Source organism: Aulonocara sp. 'chitande type north' Nkhata Bay, linkage group LG17 (assembly GCF_057382095.1).
Source record: "Aulonocara sp. 'chitande type north' Nkhata Bay isolate Kocher_YH1m ecotype deep benthic linkage group LG17, A_spYH_male_GT1.1, whole genome shotgun sequence".
Taxonomy (NCBI): Eukaryota; Metazoa; Chordata; class Actinopteri; order Cichliformes; family Cichlidae; genus Aulonocara; species Aulonocara sp. 'chitande type north' Nkhata Bay.
This window is the reverse complement of record NC_141360.1, coordinates 2,938,764-2,963,986: the sequence shown is the minus strand read 5'-3', so window position 1 is coordinate 2,963,986 and position 25,223 is coordinate 2,938,764. Positions and strand designations below refer to the sequence as shown.

At 41.8% G+C, this 25,223-nt stretch overlaps 2 protein-coding genes across 3 annotated transcripts in view; one reads left to right on the top strand and one right to left on the bottom strand.

The window, feature by feature from the left end:
• The window catches only part of LOC147309449 (serine/threonine-protein kinase pim-2-like), a 581,324-nt gene that overhangs the window by 344,840 nt on the left and 211,261 nt on the right, over positions 1-25,223 (bottom strand). The gene's annotated exons all lie outside the window — the stretch shown is intronic.
• Positions 936-24,514, top strand: nap1l1 (nucleosome assembly protein 1-like 1). 2 transcript variants are annotated; one of them, XM_086268065.1, is made up of 16 exons: positions 936-1,076; positions 5,052-5,090; positions 6,124-6,212; positions 8,948-9,050; positions 11,244-11,385; positions 13,708-13,788; positions 14,154-14,282; positions 14,437-14,508; positions 14,584-14,723; positions 15,189-15,334; positions 15,436-15,455; positions 15,942-16,064; positions 16,192-16,224; positions 16,311-16,361; positions 19,967-20,003; positions 22,672-24,514. In XM_086268065.1, exons 2-15 carry the CDS (start codon positions 5,074-5,076, stop codon positions 19,970-19,972), a joined length of 1,152 nt encoding a protein of 383 aa, XP_086124191.1. In that variant the 5' UTR covers positions 936-1,076; positions 5,052-5,073; the 3' UTR covers positions 19,973-20,003; positions 22,672-24,514. The 2 variants fall into 2 exon arrangements, with proteins under 2 accessions (XP_086124191.1, XP_086124190.1); XM_086268064.1 differs by lacking the exon at positions 19,967-20,003.

The window sequence follows — 25,223 nt, the reverse complement described above, 5'->3', positions numbered from 1 at the left end:
TTGTTGGGTCACCATGTAAGTAAAGTAAAAAGTAAGTAACATTTTATTTGCATAACACCTTTCAAGATAAAAACCACAAAGTGCTTCACAGAAAAGCTAAAACATAGCTAGAACAGCTGAAACACATTAGCATTGAAGTCTGAGAGTTTTTATGACTAAAATAGATACCGCCAACAAAAGGTCCCAAAGTGTGGTTTGTTGTAGTCAAAGTGGCTGGGGATGCTGGTGAAGACATGGTGATTTTGATGCTAATAACAGGGGGAGCACGAATCTTGCTGGGGAAACTGAGAATGAAGATTATGGCAAAAGGACGAGCGTCACAACATCCATGACGTCCGTGGCACCCAGACTCTGGAATAACCTCCCCGTTCATATTCGCACTGCCGAGTCTATCCAGTCTTTTAAATTACGTCTTAAAACTTATTTTTTTACTTTGGCTTTTGATTCTGTCTAGTTGGCTGTTTTAGCTTGTTGCGTTGTTACCTATTGTTTGTTGTCCTCTTCTATTGTTTGTTTTAACTGTCTCATGTTTTTATTGACAGTGAAGCACTATGGTCAACACTGTTGTTTTTAATATATGCTATATAAATAAATTTTGATTTGATTTGATGATGAGTGTAATCAGTTCCCCAGGCAGTGATGATGAAGACGACTGCTTGCACGATGAAGGCAATGGAGCTGGTAGCTGCGATCATGACAATCGTGGTATAAGATAATGACTGGAAATGACATGGTGAAGAAGTTTAAGACGCTGATTAAGAGAGAGTTGTGACGATAATGAATGAATGAGGTGATGAAGAGCAGCAACCAGATGATTAGAAGACTATAAGGAGGACTGGAACGATGTTTCCTCATCCTCTGCTTTCCCCCCCTAGGGGCAACCTCACCGCCGCCCCTCCCATGCACAGCGTTGCCTCGGTGATTGCCGGTTTACGTGATGACGTCGGATGTATATGAGCGCAGGCGGCGGGATCTCTCTCCCTTTTACCGCCATCGGAGCGGAGTCTCTTTCTTCCCCGAGACCGCTTCACTGCGTAGCGCCGCTAACCAAACCAGCCTCCGGCTAGACAGCGAAGGTAAGAGACGGGAGTTGGGAATGGCTTCGGCGCTAACGCCCCAAACTTGGTCGTCGTCCCCGAAGTTGAATTTCAGTCCCACTGTATGAGCGAACGGTGGCAAGAGGGTGACAGCGCTGCTTTTGCTAATGCTAGTCAAGTCAGACAGTGGCAGCAGCCATTGAGACTGGCTCCACCATGATGTGTGTTAACGTTACACGCGATTTGGGGAAAAAAAAAAACAATAAAACAGCGTTTATGTTCGTCCGCTTCCACCGGACTGTTTGACCAGTCATTGCATTCGCAGAGAGGACAAAACGCTGGCTAAGTCCGGCACTTGTCGGCGTTTTTCGACATTTGTTGACACGTGTCTCCTTTCTTGTAATTTTGGACTTGACCTTATTTTTATTTTTGTGGAGGATGGGTGGGTGGAGATGGAGGGGGACGGGGGACTGTTCACGAGACTGAGCTTTACTGATAACGGCACGCGGCGTTTGGTTGAATTGGATAGTCGGTTCTATTACATAAGGGGAAGCTGGTTAAAACGTGGTGCTGGAGCGTTGACACCACTTCCTAACTGGCCCATATTTTCTAGTTACAGCACCGTGTCTGTCGAAGCTGTTCCTCCCACTTGCTCTCCCCGAGTAGTGCGCATCGAGCTAGCAGCACGCAAGCTAGCTTTAACTAGCAGCGCACACACAAGAGCTCTTTGATACTAGACTGAGGCAGGCCGGCTAAAGTTGGTCTGTACACTAGCCGGAGTCCGGCTTGTTTTATGTGGGTAAAATGAGTAAACGTTTCAACAGGTTGGCTGCCAAATGAAGCCGAAATGTGGTTTCAGCAGGCAGGCATCCACCCGGGGCTTTTTGTTAGTCATGAATGGGTCGACATGACTTCAGCATGCAACACGTGGTCGCTGGGCAGGGATAGAAGAAATGGCTATCTTGAGTAAGGGTCTGTCTTTGGGCCAGTTTGATGGTTTTAGGAGAATGTAATCAATTAGCTGCTCCGTGTTGCAATTAGTCTTCTCTAGGGAAGACGTAGGTGGGTTTAAGTTGTCTTTTTTTTTCTTTTTTAATGGCAATTACACACCATACAAAGTGGGAGCAGCTTAAATCTTTTTTGTTCAAATGAATCGCCACATATAGCTCTGGAAGCGCTGATGTTGTTATCACTTTTCACAATGAAAAAACAAGTTGAGGTATTTTAGGGACTTAAACAATGAGGCATGCTGTTGATATTGACGCAGGTTGGCCTCGGCAATTTGATAGAAAATGCTCCAGGCTGGTATTATCCTGTGCGTAATATACCCAAGTCTTTGTTTTGTGCATTATAAGTCAACTACCCCAACTAAAAACACTGTCATCTCATTCTGCACAGTGGAAGTTTTTTTTCTTTTCTTTTTTTGTCCTAAGAGCTTTCTCCAGTACTTATCAATAATTTGGAGAAATAGAGAGGTGGTAGGGATGGTGGGTGTCATCCTAGAGTAACAAAGCACATGTGCTTTTATTATTCCTAGACACTTTCAGATTTATTCATTTGTCAGTGTAAACTTAAAAAGTGAAAGCCTAAAAACGTTTCTTGCTATTCCAAAAGTGGCAGACTGCAGGTTTCATTTGAGAAATGGGATGTAATTAAAGTCACAAACCAGCCAACAAGGCAGGCTTCTCCCTAAATCAGTTATCCTCTGCAAGAGGGAAGAAACACATTGATCTGTCATGTGACTTTTCCAAACTAAAAGTGTCACATCAGCTCTGCAGCTGAATAATCTTGGCGTATCGGCTGAATATAGCCCACCTGAGATAAACAGTTATGATATGCTGCTTTGTTGAAATAATTTCCTTGCTCTGTTGAAAGACCTACATAGATTTTTGGTTTCGATTCTAATTTGTCAAAAGTTAAGTGTAATAGATTATAAGCTCCTGGGCTTTAGTTCTTGAAGCCCTGCAGCTGCTAGTGTTACAGGCTAACAAGGGACAGATTTGCCCCTGGGATGACAGTTGAATGTAGTTAATGAGTTGGGACAGCAGCAAGAACATGGCAGTCAGGAAAAGGATTATGGACCTTTTACCATCATCTGCACTCTGCTGAAATGCCGTCGTGTCATTCATGTGTTGCTAGGTCAGTGATGATTCATATAAAATGTGTCTTGTAACATTGTCATGATAAAGTAGTGGTAGTCAAAGTCCATTAGACTTTTAAAAAATTGAATAATTGTTTTTTTTTTTTCTTAATGGGGAAAAAAATACTTTGGCTCATGTGTTCCTCCATGGCACTCAGCTGCCTCTTCGGTGAGTCTCGGGTCCATCCTTTATGGGTTTTAGCAGCAATTGCATGCAAGTCGCATCCTAGAGCTGGTGGAGAACTGGTTCCTGTAGTGCTAAACCAAACTGTACCAGGCTACAGGAGTAGAAAAGGGACTGCTGTCAAGCAGCTAAACTCCCAGCTGGTGGAGTTGGAATATGTCTGTAGGGAGAGGCAACTGAATTGCATCAAGGACCCGCCACCCTAATCAGTCTCTCAGGGGAAGGTGGCCTTGGCTGAGTGGCAAGGAGGTGACTGACTAACAGCCAGGGTTGATCCCATGTAGACTGGGATGGGACTCTTAAAATAAGCATGTGATGGATTTAGACAAATCCTGAGTGTTTAATAAAAATTCTTTGGAAAAAGAAGTTAATTATTTATTTACTTAATTATTTGGGGATGGGCGTGTTATTAGAGATTAGTAAAGTTTATTTGAATATCGATCATAGCAGGTAATAGTAGCCACAGTGCTAAACAGACTGCTGTACTGATCGGCAAAGGACTAATGAGGGAAAGATGACATTCATATGCACTAAAGTCATTTTCAGTCTTTTGTTTTTAATCAGTGTGTGAATGCCTCATAAGGCTCTGCTTTGATCTTTCGTGAGATGCTGTCAGTGCTGTGTTGACTGCAGCCTAGGGTTCCTTTTATATGCATTTTTCATGCATTTCCTCTGGAGTGGAGGGTAGTGCTGTGTGTGCACTATTTTCAGGAGTAGCATTACTTATACAGCCAGTTTAGTTTCATTTGCATCAAAATGGTGAGGCTGCAGTTTTACATTTTTAAAATTATACAATAAAAACTATATCATTTTAGTTTTGTGGTAATAAGAAGGGAAAGGGACTTGATATGAAGTAACTCGAGTTTTTGTGGTTTATTATTAGCGTTCTCTAACAACATTGTGGGGCGCTTATTGCAGAAATTTTTCTATTTATTTTTTTTACTGTGGAGGTGCTCAGTAACATTCCAGTAGCTGTTTAACAACACAATGAAGGACTGTTAAATTTAAACCAGTATCTTTATATTAGCTTAGAAGTTGGTTGTAAACGGTGTTCAACAGAAATCTTAGTGTACTAATTAAAAACATGAATGCACATTAATATCCTCAATGCCCCCACAGATACCTTTCCTTTCTGCAAGTTCTTAATATTAGTGGACATGCCAGGCTTTTTGTTTTTAAGTATATTACATAAAATTGTTCAGAGTGGTGGTATTCACCCTTTAACTGCTTACTAGAAAAAGATGTGTAAAGGTAGAGATGAGGCTCAACAGACGGATGAACTACTGATAAGAGCCGCATTTTGGTTGTGGTCATTACTCCTGAACTTTCCACTGTGAGAACAGAAGTTGCATAACATAAAGTGTGCTCTAGCTCAATCATGCGTAACCTCATGCATGTGTCTTCGGTGCCCTCTGGTACTTATACAAATTGCACTACACCTTTGTGCGTATGAAATTTCTATTGTCATTAAATGATTTACTCTGGCTCTTGCAGCCAGTTTTTAAACTGAAACTAGTCATTTTGAGCAGGTTGTGTTAATAAGTTGCCATCTCCTAACCTGGTTAGGATAGATGCAGCTTTGCCTTTAGGCTGAACAATTTTGCAAAAAGCCTGTGTAGTGCACCCCTCTGGTAACAATAACATGTAATCCAGGATTTCTAAGCTAACTGGTTCTGTTCTTTCTTTCTAGCATCACTTGAGACTCGGTTAATATGGCAGACATCGACAAGTAAGTACATTATGTGGTGTTGATAACTAAAATTAAACATTGGGCCTCTCTGTCAACTTGTTTTTTTTTTTTTTTTTTTTCTTTTCTAAGTTGAAGGTGACATTTTTTGTGCTTATAAGGTAAACCTTGAATATACCAAAAGCAGAACCATGGAGAGGTCCAGATTAGTTGCGGTAAAGCCTGACAAAGGGTTTGCTGCAGGTGGGACACCTGTCAAAGCATCCACACCCCAGCCTTTTATTCTAAAATTCCTGTGTCGTTGTTGCAAAAGAGGCAGTGATTTATAGTTGCACACTCATTATGATATGAAATGGGACTTTTTAACATGAAGCCTACAGTAGTTGGACTTGTTTTTGGAGCCAGCTTCATGTGGTCATTGGAGGAACTGCAGTTTCTGGTACTGAGTTTTCAGATTCAGAAAGTGCCCCTCAGGTTAAATCTAAGGGTGCAGTGCAGTAGGAGCTCCTCCACACACCTCTCCAACACCTAGGGTTACTTTTTTTCCCCCTTTAAATGAGTGTTTTACAGGCCACCTTTAAAACATGTAACAATGGCCCAATCGGATGGAAGCTGTCTCTTTGACTCTTAAATTCTTCCACTCTTGGGCATTGATTTTTCACAATAGTCTGCAGCCTGATGGAAGGATGAGACGGGCTAGTGAAGCTGTGTTATGTTCGGTATTGAACTGTGATAGTGCTGCATCTTGAAGTTGGGCATCATGTTTCACTGCTTTGAGCAGCATCATGGGTAAAGGCAGACTCCAGTTTTGTTTACTAGTGAATTTTTAGAGCTGCACCGCATCACTGCTGGCCCTCACTCAGTATCAGGATGATCTTGGGCAAGGTGTGTCAGCATGGCAGTTGGCTCTTCATTGTTAGTCATGCTATTACTGCCACATGTGGCTGGCATAGTGGTCAGTGATCAGCCAAAAGATGGCAGGAGTGTTTGGCCAATCTTAAATGTTCCTTCATAAGTACTGCTTTGTTTTGGCTAACATTTCCACCCTCTGTCCTTCCCCTCTCTCCTTGAGCAGCAAAGATCAGGCTGAGATGGACCCAGCAGATATGGAGGATGTTGAGGAAGTGGAAGAGGAGGAGACGGGAGAAGATGAAAACAGCAAAGGTAAGGCAGTCTCAGTATACTTACAGTCTAGAGTTGAATTGCGCATATTCTGTGGTTTAGGTGAAATGTAGAAGTGGGGGAATGTGGGGTCACATGTGCCCCCCCTCAAAAAAAGCTATTTAGCCAGTGCCAAAGGAATATCAATAGCCAAGTGATAACATTGAGAAGATGGCAATTCAAACACTCAGTATCAGTGGGTGAACAAAGTGGCACATAAACTTGAATACAGCATAATAGACTTAACAGTTGAGAGCTGGGAGCACTGATCCGTTTTATTTTGGGATCTCGATGCTGTTTATGTATTCTTTGATCCTCAATGGTTCTGACGACTCCTCACATATTGGCCTACTCCCGGCTTATTGTGGCTAGATATAGATTGCTGCTTGGGCCTATCTTTTTATAGCTAGTTTGAGCAGTGTTTTAAAAGCCAGACTTGAAAGAAGACTGATTCTGGCTGCCTACGTCTGATCTGTCACAGCGGCCACACTTTAAGGAAGTCTGTACACAAGACCTAGAAGCTGGGGGAGGATTATAAATGCATGAGTAATACATGGTTGCAGCCTGCTGGCGTTAACATGCAGTGTAGACCCTCATTAAGAAATCTTTTGAGATTTCACACATGAGGGCTGTTGTGGAACACCTGTAACTTGGGAATCACAAGCTCTGAACATTTGAGATTTTTAACTGATGTTTGAGCTGAATGTAAATCTATTAATTACATGAAGCACCCCACGCCCTGCAGATACTCCTCTGCTTTATTGTAGGGTTTCAGTAATGCTGTAGCTTCAGTTGCACAGGTACTGTGGTGTAGTACAGTTTCTGTAGTGTGTGGATGCACTATAGAGCAGTTCCTGTGGTTGGTAGATTTGGTAATGATTAAAAACAAGTTTTTATTGCTGGTTGTGTAGTAGCGGCACCTTGGTTGAAATTCAGTTACTACTACAGTTGTGCGATATGACCAAAATCTCATCTCCCGATATAAAACATCTGTCGTCCGATAACGATATAAATCACAAAAATGTAACATTTTCTGTAAATTCTGTGAATCTCGGGCAGCTTGACTTGCGTGAAGTGTTTCCAGCTGCGCGTAGCTGGAGTCGAGTGTTTTAGCCGATGCATGAAACGATACATTTTTAGACATGAGTTGTAACGACGCCGTTTTCTTTGAGTATTTATTACACAGCGTGCTGCGGGGAGAAGCCTGTTCTAACGTTTGAGTCTAAGGTTTATTTTTTAGCACCTGGCGGCTCTTTTTTACTTCTCATCTGTAAACATTCTGCATCTTTCACGTGATTCAGTTTATTTTGAAAAGTCTCAACAGGATCTTGAGCTTTATTGTGAAAGGTTTATGTGGAAAATAAACAAGCGGACACGCGATGGTGTTACCGTCGTTGTTGCATCGACGATGCATAAAAACAGGCGCTTGTCCATCTGTGTGGTTATATTAAATATAAGAGAAAGAGAGAACTTTAAGAAATGAATATAGCCACTACAGGGACATCAGAACCATGAAAAAACATTACCGTAAACAGTTTATTTTGCAACACCACGAAACAAACGATAGCGTAAAATGAAACGATAGATGTTTTTATATCGTCATCCGATATATATCGTTATATCGAGCAGCCCTACCTACAGTCGTTCCAGTAAGCTGAGCCGATAGACTTTGACTTGAGGTTTTGTTTTTTGTTTTTTTTGGTGTCAGTTTAACAACATGGGCAGTTATAGTTGCTCAACTTGCCCCTGCATTTACATAACTTGAGGAATGTGCTACAGCTGCTAGTTAACTTAATTCTGACAGTGCTGCAAATGGGTTTTAACATAATTCAAATCCCCCTCAGTGACCCGGTTTAAGTGTGTATAGCTTTAAAACCTCAAATGTAACAGTTGAAGACCACAGGGGGATCAGTTTGTAAAGGTGTAGTGATGCTTCTCTAAAACAATCTAATGTGGTGGTTTACACACAGCTCAGTGGTTCAGTTTCAGTCAGAGACACAAATCCACTTTCAGGTTTCTTCAGAAAGGTTATCCAGGGTTAAACTATACCAAATAAAAACATGTGGCGCTGCCTGCTGTGGTGACCCCTTGTCACAAGGGGAGCAACATTTGTTTTGTCACTTCATAACAGCCCCCTTCTTGTGTTTTTGGTCTACTACAGAATTCTACATTAAAGCATCTGCTTAAGGAGCTGATTTTGTCTAAATTCAGAGAAGCTTATTTATTTGACTCGGTGCAGCATCCCAGACAGCTCGCTGATTTTTGGCTTGTAACACAAGGAAAATGTCCAGGATGTGCCAGCAGAGAAAAGTGACTTCCAGTCTTTTTAATCTTCTCACCTGCCAGCAGCAATCTGACTGAGCTTTGATAGGTGTGAGCAATGTGTCGGACACTTGGGTTGTACCATCTGTCACCTGTCTGGCTGCACAAAGAGCACTCTTTGACTGCTGAGCATATATGTATATGCAACATTCATAATGCACATAACCAGACATCAACCTCTGTTTCCACACTTTAAAGCATACAACAAGCAAAGTACTTAAGAGCACTCCACCGAGCAGTGATGGAATGGTTACAAAAACAATCGTGAAATTGTTATTGTGCAGCTCCTGATTTGGGTTTCAATTATAAATCAGTATATTTGAGTGTAGTTTTAAGTGAATCCCGCTCAACATCAGTTCTGAGATGATGCTCAAGTTCTGCTCATAGATTTCTTTTCACTGTATGTTTCTCTTCAGCTCGTCAGCTGACTGTCCAGATGATGCAGAATCCACAGATCCTGGCTGCGCTGCAGGAGAGGCTGGATGGTTTGAATGGCTCACCATCAGGGTACATGGAGAGGTGAGGGATGGCTCATTTGTCTTGCCTGAGCAGCACACAGGCAGCTCTGAATTGAGAATAATGTACAGACTTTGTTTTTGTTTTTATATTAAGGTTTTTATGCAAGAGTGGTATTCACTAAATTTTGTTCAGTAGATCCTGCTTTTTTTTTTTTTTTTTTTTTTTTTTAAGTCTGGCTGTTGGCAACTGTTGCTGTGGGCTTTCCATCAGTTACAGCAATCACTTCCTTGCAAATAGACAATCAAAAACATCCACCTACAATCTACATGCTTCAGCATACTGATGAGTATCTGAAATGGTGACGACACCTTGTTGAGTAGAAATGCAAATGACTTTGAAGTTGAGGTCAACACCAACGGTGCAGTCAAAACCAGCGAGTCATGAGTTGATGAGCATCTACCGGTGTGACACTACATGGCTCAAGAAATACAACCGGGTTTCAGTGTGAAGCAGGTGGGCTTCTTACATTGAAGTGGGAAGCCTCAGCCCCTGGCGAGGTCAGCTATTATCGTCTCGGATGCGATGAAGGAAGAACGCATGTTGAGTTTCAAACATCACTTTGTAAGGACAGCTGGTTTTAAATTGGGTATGCTGAGGCACATAAAGGTGAGATGTATGGTAATAGGAAAACCCATTTAATGTCTTACAGACCACTTCCAGACTGTAGGCAGTGAAACATTAAACAGAAGTTCAAACAAGACAAAATTGTCTGTTCGTTTTAAAATGCAAAATCCAAAGTCTAGCTCTGCTTTCTCAGTGTAAGTGGCTGTGAGCACCTGGTGTCCTTCATAAAACAGCATACCAGAGAGCCTTTAAAATAAATGCATACAATGATGTTGTGGAAAAAGGACAGTGGGGCACCGCATTTCAGGGCATAGTACTGGCATCAGTTGTAAATAATGAGGGCTGCTTTAGTGGGCGAATAGCTGCACAAAGACTTTATTTTGTGTAGTCACTTGAGTTAACATGGATCAATTTGTTGCCTGAGTCCAGGAAATGTAATCGCAGCTGACGTGAGTCATAGTTAAAACGAAAACAATCCAAGTGGAGGAGATACTTTTAACAAAAACCACACTGAAGGATGCTTGCTGAAACGGCGACAGTTCAGTCAGTGGTTGGGGCTTCTGAGATGCTAGGTTGTGAGCGTCGCTGTGCATCTTGGCTACAGGGCTGAGCCACCCACTGCTCCTCTCTTCAGCAAAACCATCAGCAAGCAGCTCTTTAATCAACATGTCAAGTGTTTGGCAGTCACCACCAAACTCACTGGTTGCATCCCAGCACTTGGGACTCAAACACGCATTCCCCTGCCAGACTAGTGCAGGCATCTCTAATTTTCCACACTGCAGAGAAACTTGACTGGGTGCAGTCTCTCTGCACTTCTGAGTCTGGTTAACTGATCATTCAACAGATTCTAAAGATGTAATTAGGATGTTAAAGTTGCAGGGTGTCCAAATGGGACCGCAGAGATGTGCACCTTCAAAAGCAGAAACATGGGGTCTGATGTGAAAGAACAAGCAGAAAGAGCAGATTTGCATTACAGGAGAATTTATTCCACCATCAGATAAATGCACTATATTGAAAGCTAGCTGAATGGAATCGGTAGCATCCTACAAAATAAGTCTGCGATGAGTTGGAAATGAGAAGCATGGATGTGATGAAATGGTTTCATATTCATTTCAGTTTGCGTTTTAAAAATATAAACTGTCTGTCATTAAAAGCAAACATGGAAGTGACCTTGTAAGACATGAGGAGGAACCCCTCTCTCATCTACAGCAAGACCCAGGCCACAAGTTCCCCAAGTGTCCACCAAGTAAATCTGCAAAAGAAACCGACGCTGGTGTTAAATGAAGCAAATCTGAATAAAAGCAGTTCTCAGCATAGTTTTTTTTTACTGTTTTTAAAATGTTTTCTTGGAAGGCCATCCTGACTCACTATGGATCCTCTGGGGAGAGTATGTCTGCACTTTGTTGCCATTCTCTAAAGCTCTCTGCAGATTAACTTCTGAAGAGGGGCCGCTCTTTGCCTCAATCACTTTTTCCCCCCTGTGACTTAAATTTTTTTTGTAAGGGCTAGAAAACGAATGACAATCAAGTATATATATATTTATACTTACTTTTTTTATTTGGAGTTTAAATATTACTTTTCAATAACCAGGATTGTCCTCATGTCTTCTGTTCATGTGTCCTCCCTCAGTTTACCAAAGGTCGTAAAGAGACGTGTCAATGCTCTCAAGAACCTGCAGGTCAAATGTGCCCACATTGAAGCGAAGTTCTACGAGGAAGTACATGAGCTGGAAAGAAAGTATGCTGCCCTCTACCAGCCCCTCTTCGACAAAGTATGTTTTTGGTCTTGTGTAAAGAAGTCATGGTTTGTCACCACAAAGTAAAACTTACTGCGTATTATGTGTTCCAGTGTGATGCAGCCACTCTTTAGTCACTCACAGTAAGACCAGAAGCCTAATTTTGTATGGCTCTTTCCTTTACAGAGACTTAGGACATAAATGACAATTTAAAAACTCTTTTTAGAATGTATTTATTTATTTTTGTTTTTTTGAAGAACGGTTGAATCACAAATTCTGCTCTTCAGAAGAAACTCTCATAAGCCTACAGGTTGCATATACATTTACCTAAACATTGATTAAATACAAGAATCTGCTGAGCGCTTCCTGAGGGCCAAAGCGCTCGATTTGAACAAGACTTGCAGCTCTCACGTTGTAACTGGACATGAGTAGGTTTAGACCTGCATTGATACTGATGTGTTTGACGCTTTCTCCTTGAGCATCATTTGTCTCGAGTGCACACTTTCTTGAATCTGTGAAGCTACATCAGGATTTAGAAGCAGCTCAGGGAACTTGGAGCTTGCATAGAAAACGTATGGCTCTGGTCTGCTGTTTGAGCACACTCCATGTGTGTCAGTGTATCTATAGTAACCATAGCTCTTTCATCATTCTTCCATCTGTGGTGGAGCCAAGAAAGCAGCTTTTCTCAGATATGCTGCAAACCTTTGATAATCTGGGACCAGAATTTTTCTGGGAAATGAAATGAGTTGTTTTCTCAACTATAAAAATAGTTCCTCTTAAATGTTAACTGATAGTCAAGTAAATGCTTTAAGCTGACTTGTGTTGAAAGGTTTGCTTTGTGTTGCATCAGAAGGTGATGAAAGAAGAGGTTGTAAAAAGCCCCTTTATGGATTTGGATCACACTGTTGTACTGCGTGTAACATAAGTGCACGATCTAGGGCTGCTCGATTATGGCAAAAATGATAATCACGATTATTTTCACTGAAATTGAGATCACGATTATTTGACGATATTTATTTAACCCTGTAAGACCTACTATAGAACCAAGTCCACCAGAGCTTATATTATTTTTATTTATTTTTTTTACATGCTGTAGTGCCATTTGTGGGAGCATTTCAAGTTGCTATACATCAATACAACTGTTATAGCCCATATTTTAATAATATGTATGCATTAAGTCCATAGTAATTACATAAATTGCAAAAAAGTGCAATAAACTAAAAAAAATAGAAAATCGCTTTTGTTTTGTTTACATATATTTCTACTTGGAGAAATTTAAGAGGCTTATCCCTCAAAACTTTAAATACAATAAAGTTGCAAAAAATAGTTTCCCACCACGGGAAATTTACTTTGAGTGTCTTCATAGTTTTATTTTGGAGATACAGCAATTTTTATATACTGCAGGAAAAACAAAAAACAATCCTATGATGCAAATTTGCAAAGAAAACAGCATGTGCATCATTTCACTGTGGGAAGTGTTACGAACAGCTGATAGGAACGGCAAAGCGTGTTTCTGGAATATTATGTTTTTGTTCCTGCAAGCGCTTTTTATGCAGTTTTTGCAAAGCTATATGTGGAACGAAACTGTGACCGAGGACAAGCTGATGGCATCAGATGTAAGTACAACTCCTCCGGTTTCATATGCAAAACAAATTATTGCACTAGCTTACACGGTTCGGGTTCTACAGGGATTTAAAAATAGTTACACAAAACGGAGCGTGCTGCTCTGACCGGCTTTAAAGGGTTAACAATGACTTTAAAAAATAATATAAAATAGTGTGCAACACCACTGAAGTTTTTTTTTTTTTTTTTTTTTTAACTCTTTTCAACCAACGGCAGTCACTCTCCAAATAACTTCTGCTTAGCTTTCCGAGCTTCCCTCGGGTCCTCTTAATCAGCGGTCTCCACCCTTTTTTGCGCCACGGACGGTTTATGCCCGACAATATTTTCACGGACCGGCCTTTAAGGTGTCGCGGATAAATGAGGGAGGGGCTAATAATCGGCTCAGTCATTTTTAATGATCGTTAAAAGCCCAGATCGTAATCGTGATTAAAATTCGATTAATTGGGCAGCCCTAGCACGATCCTTCACCTTTGCAGTGAGGACTGCTTTCAAGCTGCTGTTCTGGGTGTTTCTGATGTCACTAATGCAGTGTTAAAGGCACCTTTTCCTGTAAAGTAACACTGTTTGAAATGACTACTTTGCCATTTGAATCCAGAGATCGCTTGTTCTCATACAACTCACAGAATGCAGGATTTGTTTATTTTGTAAGAACTGATTTGCTGTGGTATAACTTGCAGTATAAAATAAATGCATGTGTAAATATGTAATTCAGATGGTTCTCTCGTTTCCTCACAGAGAAGTGACATAGTGAAAGCAGCTTATGAGCCCACAGATGAGGAATGTGAATGGAAAGCGGATGAAGAGGAAGAGCTGACGGTACGTAAGCAGGGACAAATGACAAATACACCTGCATGCTTACTGTACAAATACTTGGCTTTCTGCATTTTTCTGCTTTCACATTTCATACGTGGACCAAATTGTCTTCCCAAAGTGACAGCACAGCATCCAACCATCACTGATTTCAGACAACTGCTTTTCAGAGTGGATTAAATCTGTACTATGGTGCTGCATGTGAAGCTAGGTTTTTTGTTTTTTTTTTGTTTGTTTTTTTTAACATCCCCTTTTGGTCATTACTGTTCAGTGCTGTGTGGTTGTATATGTGGACGGGGCATAAAATGTTTTGGTTTGTTTATTCACCAAACACACATACAAATACTTAAAAGAAAACCTCTTTTAACCAGGATGAGATGAAGGAGAAGGCCAAGTTGGAGGAAGAGAAGAAGGATGAGGAAAAAGAAGACCCCAAAGGCATTCCTGAATTCTGGTTAACGGTTTTCAAAAATGTGGATCTGCTCAGTGACATGCTGCAGGTATGTTTACGCACACAGAAAATGGGTCACAGACAGCGACTACTTCTCTAATTCAATAATCAGGGTTTGCTTCCACCTCCTGGCCAATAGCTGTATAGGCTGGCTCGTGTGGTTTTCTGTGTTTGCTTCTAAACCACTTCTTCCCTCCCCTCAGGAACATGATGAACCCATCCTTAAGCATTTACAAGACATTAAAGTAAAATTCTCAGATCCAGGACAGCCAATGGTAAGTGTGCTTCTCATACTTTAAATGGCTAAAACCAGTCTGACTGTTTGCTCATCAGCCTCTTGTGTTCACCAGAGCTTCACATTAGAGTTCCAGTTTGAGCCAAACGACTTCTTCACAAACACAGTGTTGACAAAAACCTACAAGATGAGGTCAGAGCCCGATGAGAACGACCCCTTCTCCTTCGATGGGCCAGAGATCATGAGCTGCACAGGGTGAGTGTCGGCGATTCTTTTTTTTCTTTTCAGGTTTTTGTTTTCTAAGCAACTTTTGATGCACATAATGAAATGCTGCCAAAGAGCTTATCATTTCTTCAGTTTTGCACCTCAGCTGTCACAGGCTGATGGAGTGGTGCTGTTGAGTGGGCAACGTGGCAGCTTGTGAACTGACATAGGACTTTGAAAGTCATACCATAGGTGCACCGACCAAATATCTGAGATGAGTCTGAACTCTGTGACCTCGAGGTCACAATTTATAAATCAAATGTATACCAAACTCGTATTAACTTGGAGGTTGTGGGTGAGCACTGGTGGCCACCAGTATTGCTCTCCAACCAGAGAGGCAGAGGATAATTGAAAGTCCTTACTGGATAATTCGTACATCCCAGATGTTTTTTAGATTTGACACTTCAAATGCTGCCTCCTGACCTTGTTTCCATTGCTCCTTGTTTTTGACAACAGCTGCACGATTGAATGGACAAAGGGCAAGAACGTCACATTGAAAACAATCAAAAAGAAACAAAAGCACAAGGGCCGTGGCACGGTCAGGACGGTCACCAAAACGGTCCCCAACGACTCCTTTTTCAACTTCTTCACCCCACCAGAGGGTAAGAGTGACATGGCAGAGAAGTTGACCGTTGCTATACAGAGTTTGCTCCAGTCTGAGTTTGTTTGCATTGTTTCATTTTGATCTGTGCTTTCTTTGCAGTCCCAGAAAATGGCGAGTTGGTAAGTTGGTGCTTTTACACACCATTTCACCTGGGATGTCTTTTGATATTAACTTGAACTTCTTTATATGAGACGCACACTTCCATTAACCTCAAACATCATGTAGTGACTTAAAAACATGATTTGGTGACCCAGATAAGTAACTACAGTCAAGGTTGCCAGAGGGGCTGGTCTGTGAATCTTAATATTGAGTAATACTAGAAGCAAAGCCACTACAGTTTGGCAACAAACTGTTTTCTCAACTTTTGATTTTGACAAAATTCAAATTTTATCACACACTAACTCCAGCTGCATCTTGGCACATCTTAAAGGCAAACCTTAGTGCCTGACAGGCCAGAGGATTTGTAATCAGTTTTGTACCCATTCTTCCCTCCAAGGAGGAAACGCACTTCAGATGCCATTTGTATAGAAATGCTGAATCAGGGGCAGCTCTGGTTGCTTTCTCACTTTGTTCAGGAAATGCATGAATAAACTGTCTGATTTCAGGATGAGGATTCGGAAGCCATTCTGGCTGCTGACTTTGAAATTGGCCACTTCATCCGCGAACGTATCGTACCCCGAGCGGTGCTGTATTTCACAGGAGAGGCCATAGAGGATGATGACGATGATGTGAGTGTGGGCATTTGATATCTTGGGTGGGGTTACAAAGTGATTGAGTTGTAAGAATTAATTCAACTTAGATAAGCATTTTAATTTGGCATGATCCTGGCTCTTAACAAATGTTTTTCTTTTACAGTATGATGAAGAGGGAGAGGAGGCAGATGATGAGGTAAAACCACCAAAAAACTACCACAGGCCACTAAAGCTTACATTTTGGAAGTTGTAGACTGAAGTTGCCCTGTGCTGTGTGTTCAGGAAGGTGAAGAGGAGGCTGACGAGGAGAACGACCCCGACTATGATCCCAAGGTGAGAGAACATGTCTGTAAAGATCTCTGGTGCTGTGAGAAAAGACCTTACTCAGCAGTTCTCAACTTTGATGGCTCAGGATTTTCTTACTTAAGGCGATGGATAGCTTCACGAGTCACTGCGTTCAGAATCTTTCTGCATAATTTTCTGTCACCTGAGGATCCTGAGCTGCAGGTGGAGAACAGCTGATTTCAACATACAGAATACATACTGTCAACAAATGCATCTCATTTTACACCAGCTTTAATTTGCTTCAGCTTCTGTTCTGTTGTGACCTTGGTTTGGTTCTCTGGTTAAGACAGAAAATGCATCCAGTTGATATTTTGTCTTTTCAGCGCTCCATTTTCCGCTTGACTTTTACAAGTTGTTGAAATTTGAATGCTGCATGTTGTTGTTGTTAAAGCTAAAGTAACACAGATACAGTATGCCAGAAACAAAAGGACACAAGGAAAAAAAAGTCCTTCAAGTTTGTACAGAATTTTAGCCAATAGGCTTTCTGCCACATTTGGACACGATTTTACCTCATTTTATGGTAACTGCCCAGAAACGTATCAAAATCTATCTGCCAGTAAGCAATTTATCTTCATTCATTTATCTTTACTTCATCACCTAATGAACAAATTCATCTGGAAACCACGTCAATCTTAGTCTAAACCAGGGGTCGGCAACCCTAGGCACGGCACGCGAAGGGTTTACTGATGGCACGACCATAGCTGGACTGGCCAGATTTTTATTTTGTTTTTTGCAATGGTGTAAACAATGAAAGGTGGTGGATGCTGGCCGGTGTGTAAAAATAACTCAGTAGTTTGGTGGTGGCATCGCGGAGCTTCCACAGGTTCAGTAACATTAGCAAGTGGTGGAGGCCAGCAGGTGGATGAGGGAAGGAGAGGCAGGAGGAGGAGAGACCCGAGGCGGCCGCCGGTCTGAGTGTCAGGTGAACTGAAATTATGACCTGCAGTCTATCTTGGTCAGATATAAACCAAGTTTAGGTGCAGTTTATTTTTGTTGTGCTGACTTTTTACAGTCACTTACAATAACTCGTACTGCGTGCTAGCTAGCATGATGGAGTTTCTATACAGCTGGGTGGGTGCTGTGATGTTACTGATAGTGAACTTTATTTTATTCATAAGGTTAGTTAGTAGAGTTGCCAACCGTCCCGTAAAAAGACAGAATCGTCCTGCATTCAGAGAAATTATTACGCATTTCGTGTTGAGCTGAGAAGAGACGCAGTTTGTCCCGGACTTCAGCTACAATGAAAAAGACACAAAGCTGGATTTATTCTGTCGTTACGCTTCAGCTGCTTCTTCTCTCATTCTCTCTCATGAATGAGTTGAAGTTATGAGCTGTTTCTGAGAGCTAAATAACACCAGGATCCTTTTCTAAGTAGCTGACAGCTGGTAACTGTGCAGGGGCGGATCTAGGAAAGTTTTGCCAGGGGGCAGGTAGGGCATTAACAGGGAAAGGGGGGCACAAAGAAATACTTTCTTATTCTCATTTAAAATGTCTTGCTGTTATTAAATAATTATCTGAAGCTTACAACCAAAGTGTTTATCTGATGTAAAATGTATAGAAATCATACATATACCAACAAGACTGTACATCACAGTCACAACAGCATTTGCTTTCATTCAAAGGCTTTATGGCTTTAATACCTGGTGGGCCGGTCTTTAGTCAAGCCTGGGCTGTGTTTTTGTCCCAGTCCAGCCCTGAGCACGACACGCAGTGAATTAATCTGAGAAGGTGCATCAAAAAATAAATGGCTGGGCCAGCGGTGCACATCGCAAATTAGCTCGCATAGACACATTAGTTGTGTCGCTTCTTAATGACGGTATCTTAGCTAACAACCCCAACTACCAGATTCAACTTGTATTTGGCTAAAAATAACTTAGAGGGACGTTGTTAGCTTTCCACATTCCAACACTTCAAAAGCTTCAGGAGCTGTCCACTCAGCACAGCATCAGCACCACGGAGATACACGGATACATCCGTAGACTCGAGACACAATGCATTTTTGGGACTTTCAGGCGTTTGGACCAATGTTTTCTTTTCTGAACAAACCAGAAATCTTTAATGAGCAGCTGGATTTGTCTCGCATTAACTGGCTGAGGTAATGCCAGTTAATGCAACATCGAAGCAGCTGGAATCCACAGCTGTGAGTGTTCATGGAGCTGCATGTTCACCTGCTGGACATCACTACCTGACAAGCTTAACTGTCTTCAGAACATTGCAGAGGCCTTATTGACATTATTTGGCTCTACATATCTGTGTGAGCAGATTTTCTCTCACATGAGTGTCCTCAGGTAGCTGTCCGCTGGACACCCGGAGACCTGTGTGTCTGAGTGGGAGACCAGAGATCACATTAACATGTCTCTGTATTAACAAACATGCCAAATTGGCCCAGTTTATTTTTCTTGTTGTTGTGAGGAGACCATAAATAGCGTTTGTATTTTCTGTTGTACAGTTCATTTGCTGTTATGGATAAAAAGTGTCTTTTTTTGTTTTTATTGTGTAACTTCATAGAGTGTTATTAAATTTATTCTTAATGCAATCATATGGCACACTGACTTCTGAGGAATTTTTAAATGGCACTCGCCATCAGAAAGGTTGCCGACCCCTGGTCTAAACCTTAGACTGGATATAAAACATTAATTTAAGTCACAAATGACTGCAATATTAAAGTCATCAATCAAGTTAAAGTAGGTGCTTTTCTCCCCCCTCACCCAGAGCTGCCGAGGCTGCTTACGTCCCAGGATTCCAAATTTACTGTAACCTGAACACATCAGCTGTGTTTATTGTGACAGTCCAATTACTACTATGTATCTTTACTACATTATGGTTACTCAGCAGGTTACTCAATGAGCCAGACCACTTTGTAAAGTATTGTGACTGAGAGCCAGGGGTCCTTCATCACCTGTCAGCAAACATTCACTGCATTAGAAATAAACTTGAAAATGCATGGAATGTAAAGACAACATTATACAGTATTTATCAGTTTAACATTGCTTGAACCACCCGTCATGGTCAGCAGCTTTTAATGGGCCAGAAATTCTGTGCCCATCTTTAACCATTTGAATAGAAGTGGGCATGCACACACCAAATGAAGTGCAAATCTGATGAGATTTGGCCTAGTCCCCCCGAGACACAAAATAACAGGTTGTCTCCTGCGGGGCTCTTTGTTCACTGAGATTCTCTGCATCCTTCTTGATGAAGGTAATGCAGCTGGAAAAAACTGAGTAAACAAAAGCACTGGAAACTGCAGCAAGATGCATGAACGTCTGTGATCAATGGACTCAAAGTGTCCTTTTGTAGGTAGTCATATTTGTACGGTTGGGTTTTTGAGGGGTTACCTGCATGACCTTGCGTGTTGACTCATTTGGCCTGAGACTAGTAACTTTGAATTACACCAAACTGAAGAAGCTGAGTTTGACACCACAGCATGTAAACAAGCATGAGCTCTGCTGCTGCTTTGCTCAACTAAAACATCTGACATTCTGTATTCTGCGAGTTTGGCTTTTTCTTTTTTTTCCTCCTATTCATTGATGTGTCTTCATCACCTGTCACTTTGGCATATTTTGTCAGCTACTCTTTAAATTTTTCCTCACTAGGTTTAAGTGGTGACTGTAGAAAAATAACCCTATCCTGGTAGGTACAGCTCATTAATTGTCAGCTTTTCCACCATCACACCCCCACCACCCTCCACCCCCACACCTTTTGATTTTGGGTTATGGCTTTTCCATCTTTGTCTCTCTCCACCCTTCCTCGGCTGCTGTGTTAACACTATCCTGACTTACTAACTCACTGGTTTGGCTTTTTTATTTTTTCTTTCATGAAGTTTAACCCATATTAGAGCTCTGCATTTGCACCTGTATCATTTCTGTATGTTGAAGCGAGCCCAACCTTCTTTGTTTTGTCCCCACCATGTTGAACTCTTCCCATGCACAAACACAGGCTAGTTCATCAGGGTGATGATTTGTTTGGCAAAAATGTCCTTTTTGTTTATGTGTGAGTTCCCATTTAAATGTCATTGGTCTGTTCGTCCATGAACGTCCTTTGTTTTCCTTCATGACCTCTGTTCATCTACATGCCCCCAATACAGGGCTGCTGTGATGTCTTAATGTCTGGTTAAATGGCTCTCAAATGTCCCCAAAAGTGCTTTTAATTCTAAAGGGCCTGTTACGATCCATTAGAAACTGGAGTTCTGGTAGTATATGGAGAAAGAAGCTCAGATGCTGCAGCAGTGGTGTTGGTTACAGACAGGGCATTCGTTTTTTGAATGTGTACTTTGAGTCGCTCATTAAAAGCCACATGTGTTGAACGGTGGCAGCAACGACCTCACTCTGTAGTAATGTGTGGCATCAGGCCATGAAGAGCAGCCTTGAACAGCTGCAGCGTGCCATCATCACCTCTGCAAGTGTGTAATGTCCAAGGATGTCCCACCCTGAGTGTGCCGGGGGCTTAATGATCCTCTGTGTGGTTTTAAACCTTAAGTTGCCCCAGTGTTTCATTTATTTGGCAGCTAATTGATTTGATCTGAAGTCCTTGAGTTTATGTTTAAAGTGTCGACATTTGTTATTTTGAAAGGGCTAATGGAAAATGGGCTCCTATGGCAGATGTTTGGGTCTCTCCCAAGTTTGTACTGTGGATACGGAGTCCCATTATTCAACTTTGCTGGTTTAAAAAAAAAAATACCCCAGCCATTGTTAATTTAATTAACCAGCGGAGATTCTGAAGCTAAATTTTCAGTCACTGAATCTCTGGCAGTTAGCTTGTTGGATGTTGGTATATCACCCTCTAATCAACAAGTTACACAGAAATGTCTGATTTCTTTTTTTTGTTTTAGTGAACAATCATTATTATTTTGTCCTCCACAGGACTCATTATGAGATTATCTCACACAGTGATGGAGGCCTCGAAACTCCAGTATTTGTCTGCATTTGTTGAAGATTACTGAGCGAGTTTCTTTCCTCACCATAAGTCAAACTGAGGACAGCAGATTGTTCTGTTGACACACCCCATCAAGAAGATCCACCAGCTCGTCTTAAAATGAGATCTATCATGTCGTTAATGTTTCAGAGAGATCTGAAAGTTGTCATTTCCTAAGGCACCAAGATACATTTCGGCGTTCTCAAACGGCAACATTTAAGTCTCAGAAAAATGAGCAAACTGTTTATCTCATGAGGAATTACCTTTACCTGTCATTCCTGGTTGCTCAGAATGCATCAAGTAGACGAGTAGAAATGTGTTTACTGGATGAATGTGCTGATAAATGGAACAGAATAATCCTTTAATCCTTTGGCACAGCTGACAATAAGAGAATCAAAGTGTATTCTATGATGTTGGAAACCCTTCACACTGATTTCTGAAGTGCTTAGTAACATGCGAGTGCTGAAAGATGTCTGAGGGTGCTTTAAGAGTTGCATAAGATTGACATGCTCCTGGTAGATGCCAACTAATGTGCGTTAAAGCAGGAACCGTAATATTGCTGAAACTAGCATGTTAGGCTGGCATGTTGGGGATGCTGGCAGCTGATGGTTTTTGTGCAGTAGAGGCTGGTGGGTGGGGAAGTGGTCCTTACTCAGACATGAGCGCACAGCCCCCTGAAGTTTCCCAGTCACGACTGCAGTAAAGTAAAAATGACAGGAACCTCCTAGCTGTGTAAAAGAAACTTGCAATACCTACAGCTCGCTCAGGGCACTATAAAACTCCAAGCCATCCACATCGGGCTTTATTTTATCCATTTAAGCACTTTATCTCCCTCACACCTGTGGTCAGCTTAGCTTTCATCATGAGTGCTCTTACACTTACACTCCAGAAGAAAAACTTGAAATGGCCATCTAAGGTTTGTCACTATTTTGCCTCATGCTGATACAAAGACATATGGGGAAAGATTTATATGAAGCACTTAAAGGTCACAAGTTGCATATGATAATTAGAAAAAAATGTTAGCTTAGCAGAGCCAGCCTACTGCTAAGCTAACCTGCTGCTGGAGCTTCCCACGGGAGTGCACTCGATCCTCTGAAAGTCATGTCACTTTCAAATGGTCTCACCAGCACCCTAAAGAATCCCTGGCCTGATGTTTATTTGCATCAATACTGTTTAACAAAAAGTATTTTCATACTGCTGTCTGTCTAATGTGAATGTGTCAGTCATCACATCCTTGTCATTTCTGTTGCATTTAAAAATAGCTGAGGTGAGAAGTTTGAGTTTGTAGCTGCTTGAGTGGTGGAGTGGCGTGACTGCGTACGTGCCGTTTGAATGAGTCTGTATGGAGCGACCTTCATCTTAACACCCACCATCCTGTTTCTTACAGAAGGATGCAGCCCCCCCAGCTGAGTGCAAGCAGCAGTGAAGCCTGACCCGGCTGCCTCGAGGATCAACTGCACTGTAACAGCTTCTCAAAAGAAGAAATATATAAATAAAAAAAATAAAAAAATAGTTACTTACCGCCTTATAATGTTTTGTATTTTTCTTGGTAGAGAACTTGGAGAAAAAAAGGTTTCAAGATTTTTGTTACAAAAACTCATGGTAATATACTGGGAGCAGTGTGGCTCGATATACATAGTATTTTACTAGACCTGTTTTCCCCTCTCTTCCTTCTCTGTACAATAGTTAGACTGCAGGAAGATAACCTCCCTCAAAAAGCATGAACTTGTTTCTTCACTGCTAAACTAGTTTGGGTTCTTGTGAAGTCTTTTGTTGTATTTGCTCTTAGACAACAGCTGTGGTTTAGACTGGCATTGCGGCGACACCAATCTATATATCCTCTCCTCCAAGCTAAATTCCAGGTTGTCCCAGTGATTTATTTTAGCTTTTGTTTTCTAAACTCTTAGCGGGGACTTGAGCACTTAAAAGAGAACTCACAAAGCACTGTAGCATTTCCAGACAGGATGGATGTGTTAGCTGCACCTGAGTGTCCAGTCCAGTTTATTCTGTGGGATCCACAGTTGCCACCCCCTCACCTGACTTTTCTTTTTCCCACTCCCCCACAATTTCTTTGGGAATTCCTGTGCCACCTGTGCTCCACTGCTTTCCGCTTAAACATTCCGGTAAACGGACTGGCTGGCCCCATTAGTGAACCTCTTAAAGAGTCTGCCATTCTTCCTCCGGACGGACTGTTAAAATGATATCAAAACTGACGTTTGCAGTGACTTCTTCGCTCCTGTGGCTCTCTACAGCCGACTCTCGAACATTCCTTATCTTAAGAAAACTCTGGAAGGTGGGGTGAGACAGTTTGTCAGGATGGCGTAGTAACCTCACGCTTCAGGCTCCTCGAAGGCTCGCAGTAGTGTGGCTGTCGTCTTTTTCTATAGCACTTTGTTACTTGTGTGGTGTACCAGTGGTGTCCTGTCCAATTATTCAATGTGAGCAGCCCTTTGACTCCTCCCACCCCATACCTGGGGGGATGTGAGAGGGGGTGCTGCTGTAGCCCCGCTCTGCAGAGTTCAAGTTGTGCTATTTGGTTTAAAGTGCATTACCGTTGTTGTCGAGGGAGGCACACTAGTCCCATTCAGGGAAGCTTTATAGGAACAGTGTTGGGCAGATGTAGCACGGTGGATGACAAGGGGAGGGGTGGAGTGTCAAGATTGGGCTCACCTCACTTTTTCCCTCTTCGGTTTGTTCACCCCCATCATGTAACCAATTCATGTCGCATGTGAACCTGAGCCCAGTAGCTGAGGTCACGGTTCATTTTTATCACTGTGAAAGAAATGGGGGAGTGTGATAAAGGCCATTGTGTTGGCTCATGACCCACCACCCTGCCCACCCAAACCTGCTTCCTTTGTTACCCAGAATGCCTTGGAAAAGGTTGTCGGAGCAATACTTAAAGCCAGGAGAGGAACTGAAATGTAACAGCAGCCTTGCTCCCCCCAGTCCTTTAGCGTCCCCCCCCCCCCCCCCCCTTTCTCTCCCCTCGGTTGTGAGAACAGCCATCTGTTGGTTGTCATTGGGGCATCATCATGTCCACTGTGGAGATCCAGGGTACTTGGCATTTTGCAGGGAGTGTCCAGATCATGTTCATTGGAAATGGACTGACTGGATTTCTGTGGGGGCGTCCTTCTGAGCAGCTGTTGTCAAGGCAAAATGCTATGCTACAAAATACTAATGTACTCAATAACTGTACGTGTATGTTCATGAATAAATTGGTTAAACATGTATGTGATGGCTGACTTTCTCTCTCTCTCCTCCCCATCAAGTTTTTGTTTGTAGAATATTTCAATCTGTCACATCAACACAATGCTTTGCTTGTTATCACCCGGAAACTACAGCATGGTTATTAGGTTGCCATCAAAGTATATTTGCATGCCCTGACACTTATTTTTAAACTTGTAGTCGTGCATCATAAAATATCACAAATGGTCCTGACAAAGTGTTGTGTTTAAAATAAGCGTTCCAATTTAAACTGTCTTATGCACGTGAGTCGGCTTCATTTACTGCCTTGAATATACCTGTTCTTTGGGAAAGGGACTTGTATTTCCTTCATTTATCCTGTTAAAGTCTCATTGACATGAAAAAATGTCTTTTGTCAAAACAGATTTGGCCAAGAGTGTCAGAAATTCTGAATAACAAATATCACAGCAGTTTTATAAATGTCATTTAAGGGACCAAAAAAGAACTGGACTGGTTATAATGAAGCCATCATACTTGAAAAGCAGGTGATTTCTTTGTGTTATAAATAACCCACTCATTATGATTACCAACAAAACACACTGAATAAAAAAAAAAAACACAAGCCCCAGAAATTACTTTTCAAACTACACTGGGAATGTGGCCTATGAAGTGCTTGTTCCAGCAGATGGCGCAGTTGTGCAACATTTGAAACCATGTCCCCCGGGGAGTGCGGTTTGTAATAGAAACTGAACATGA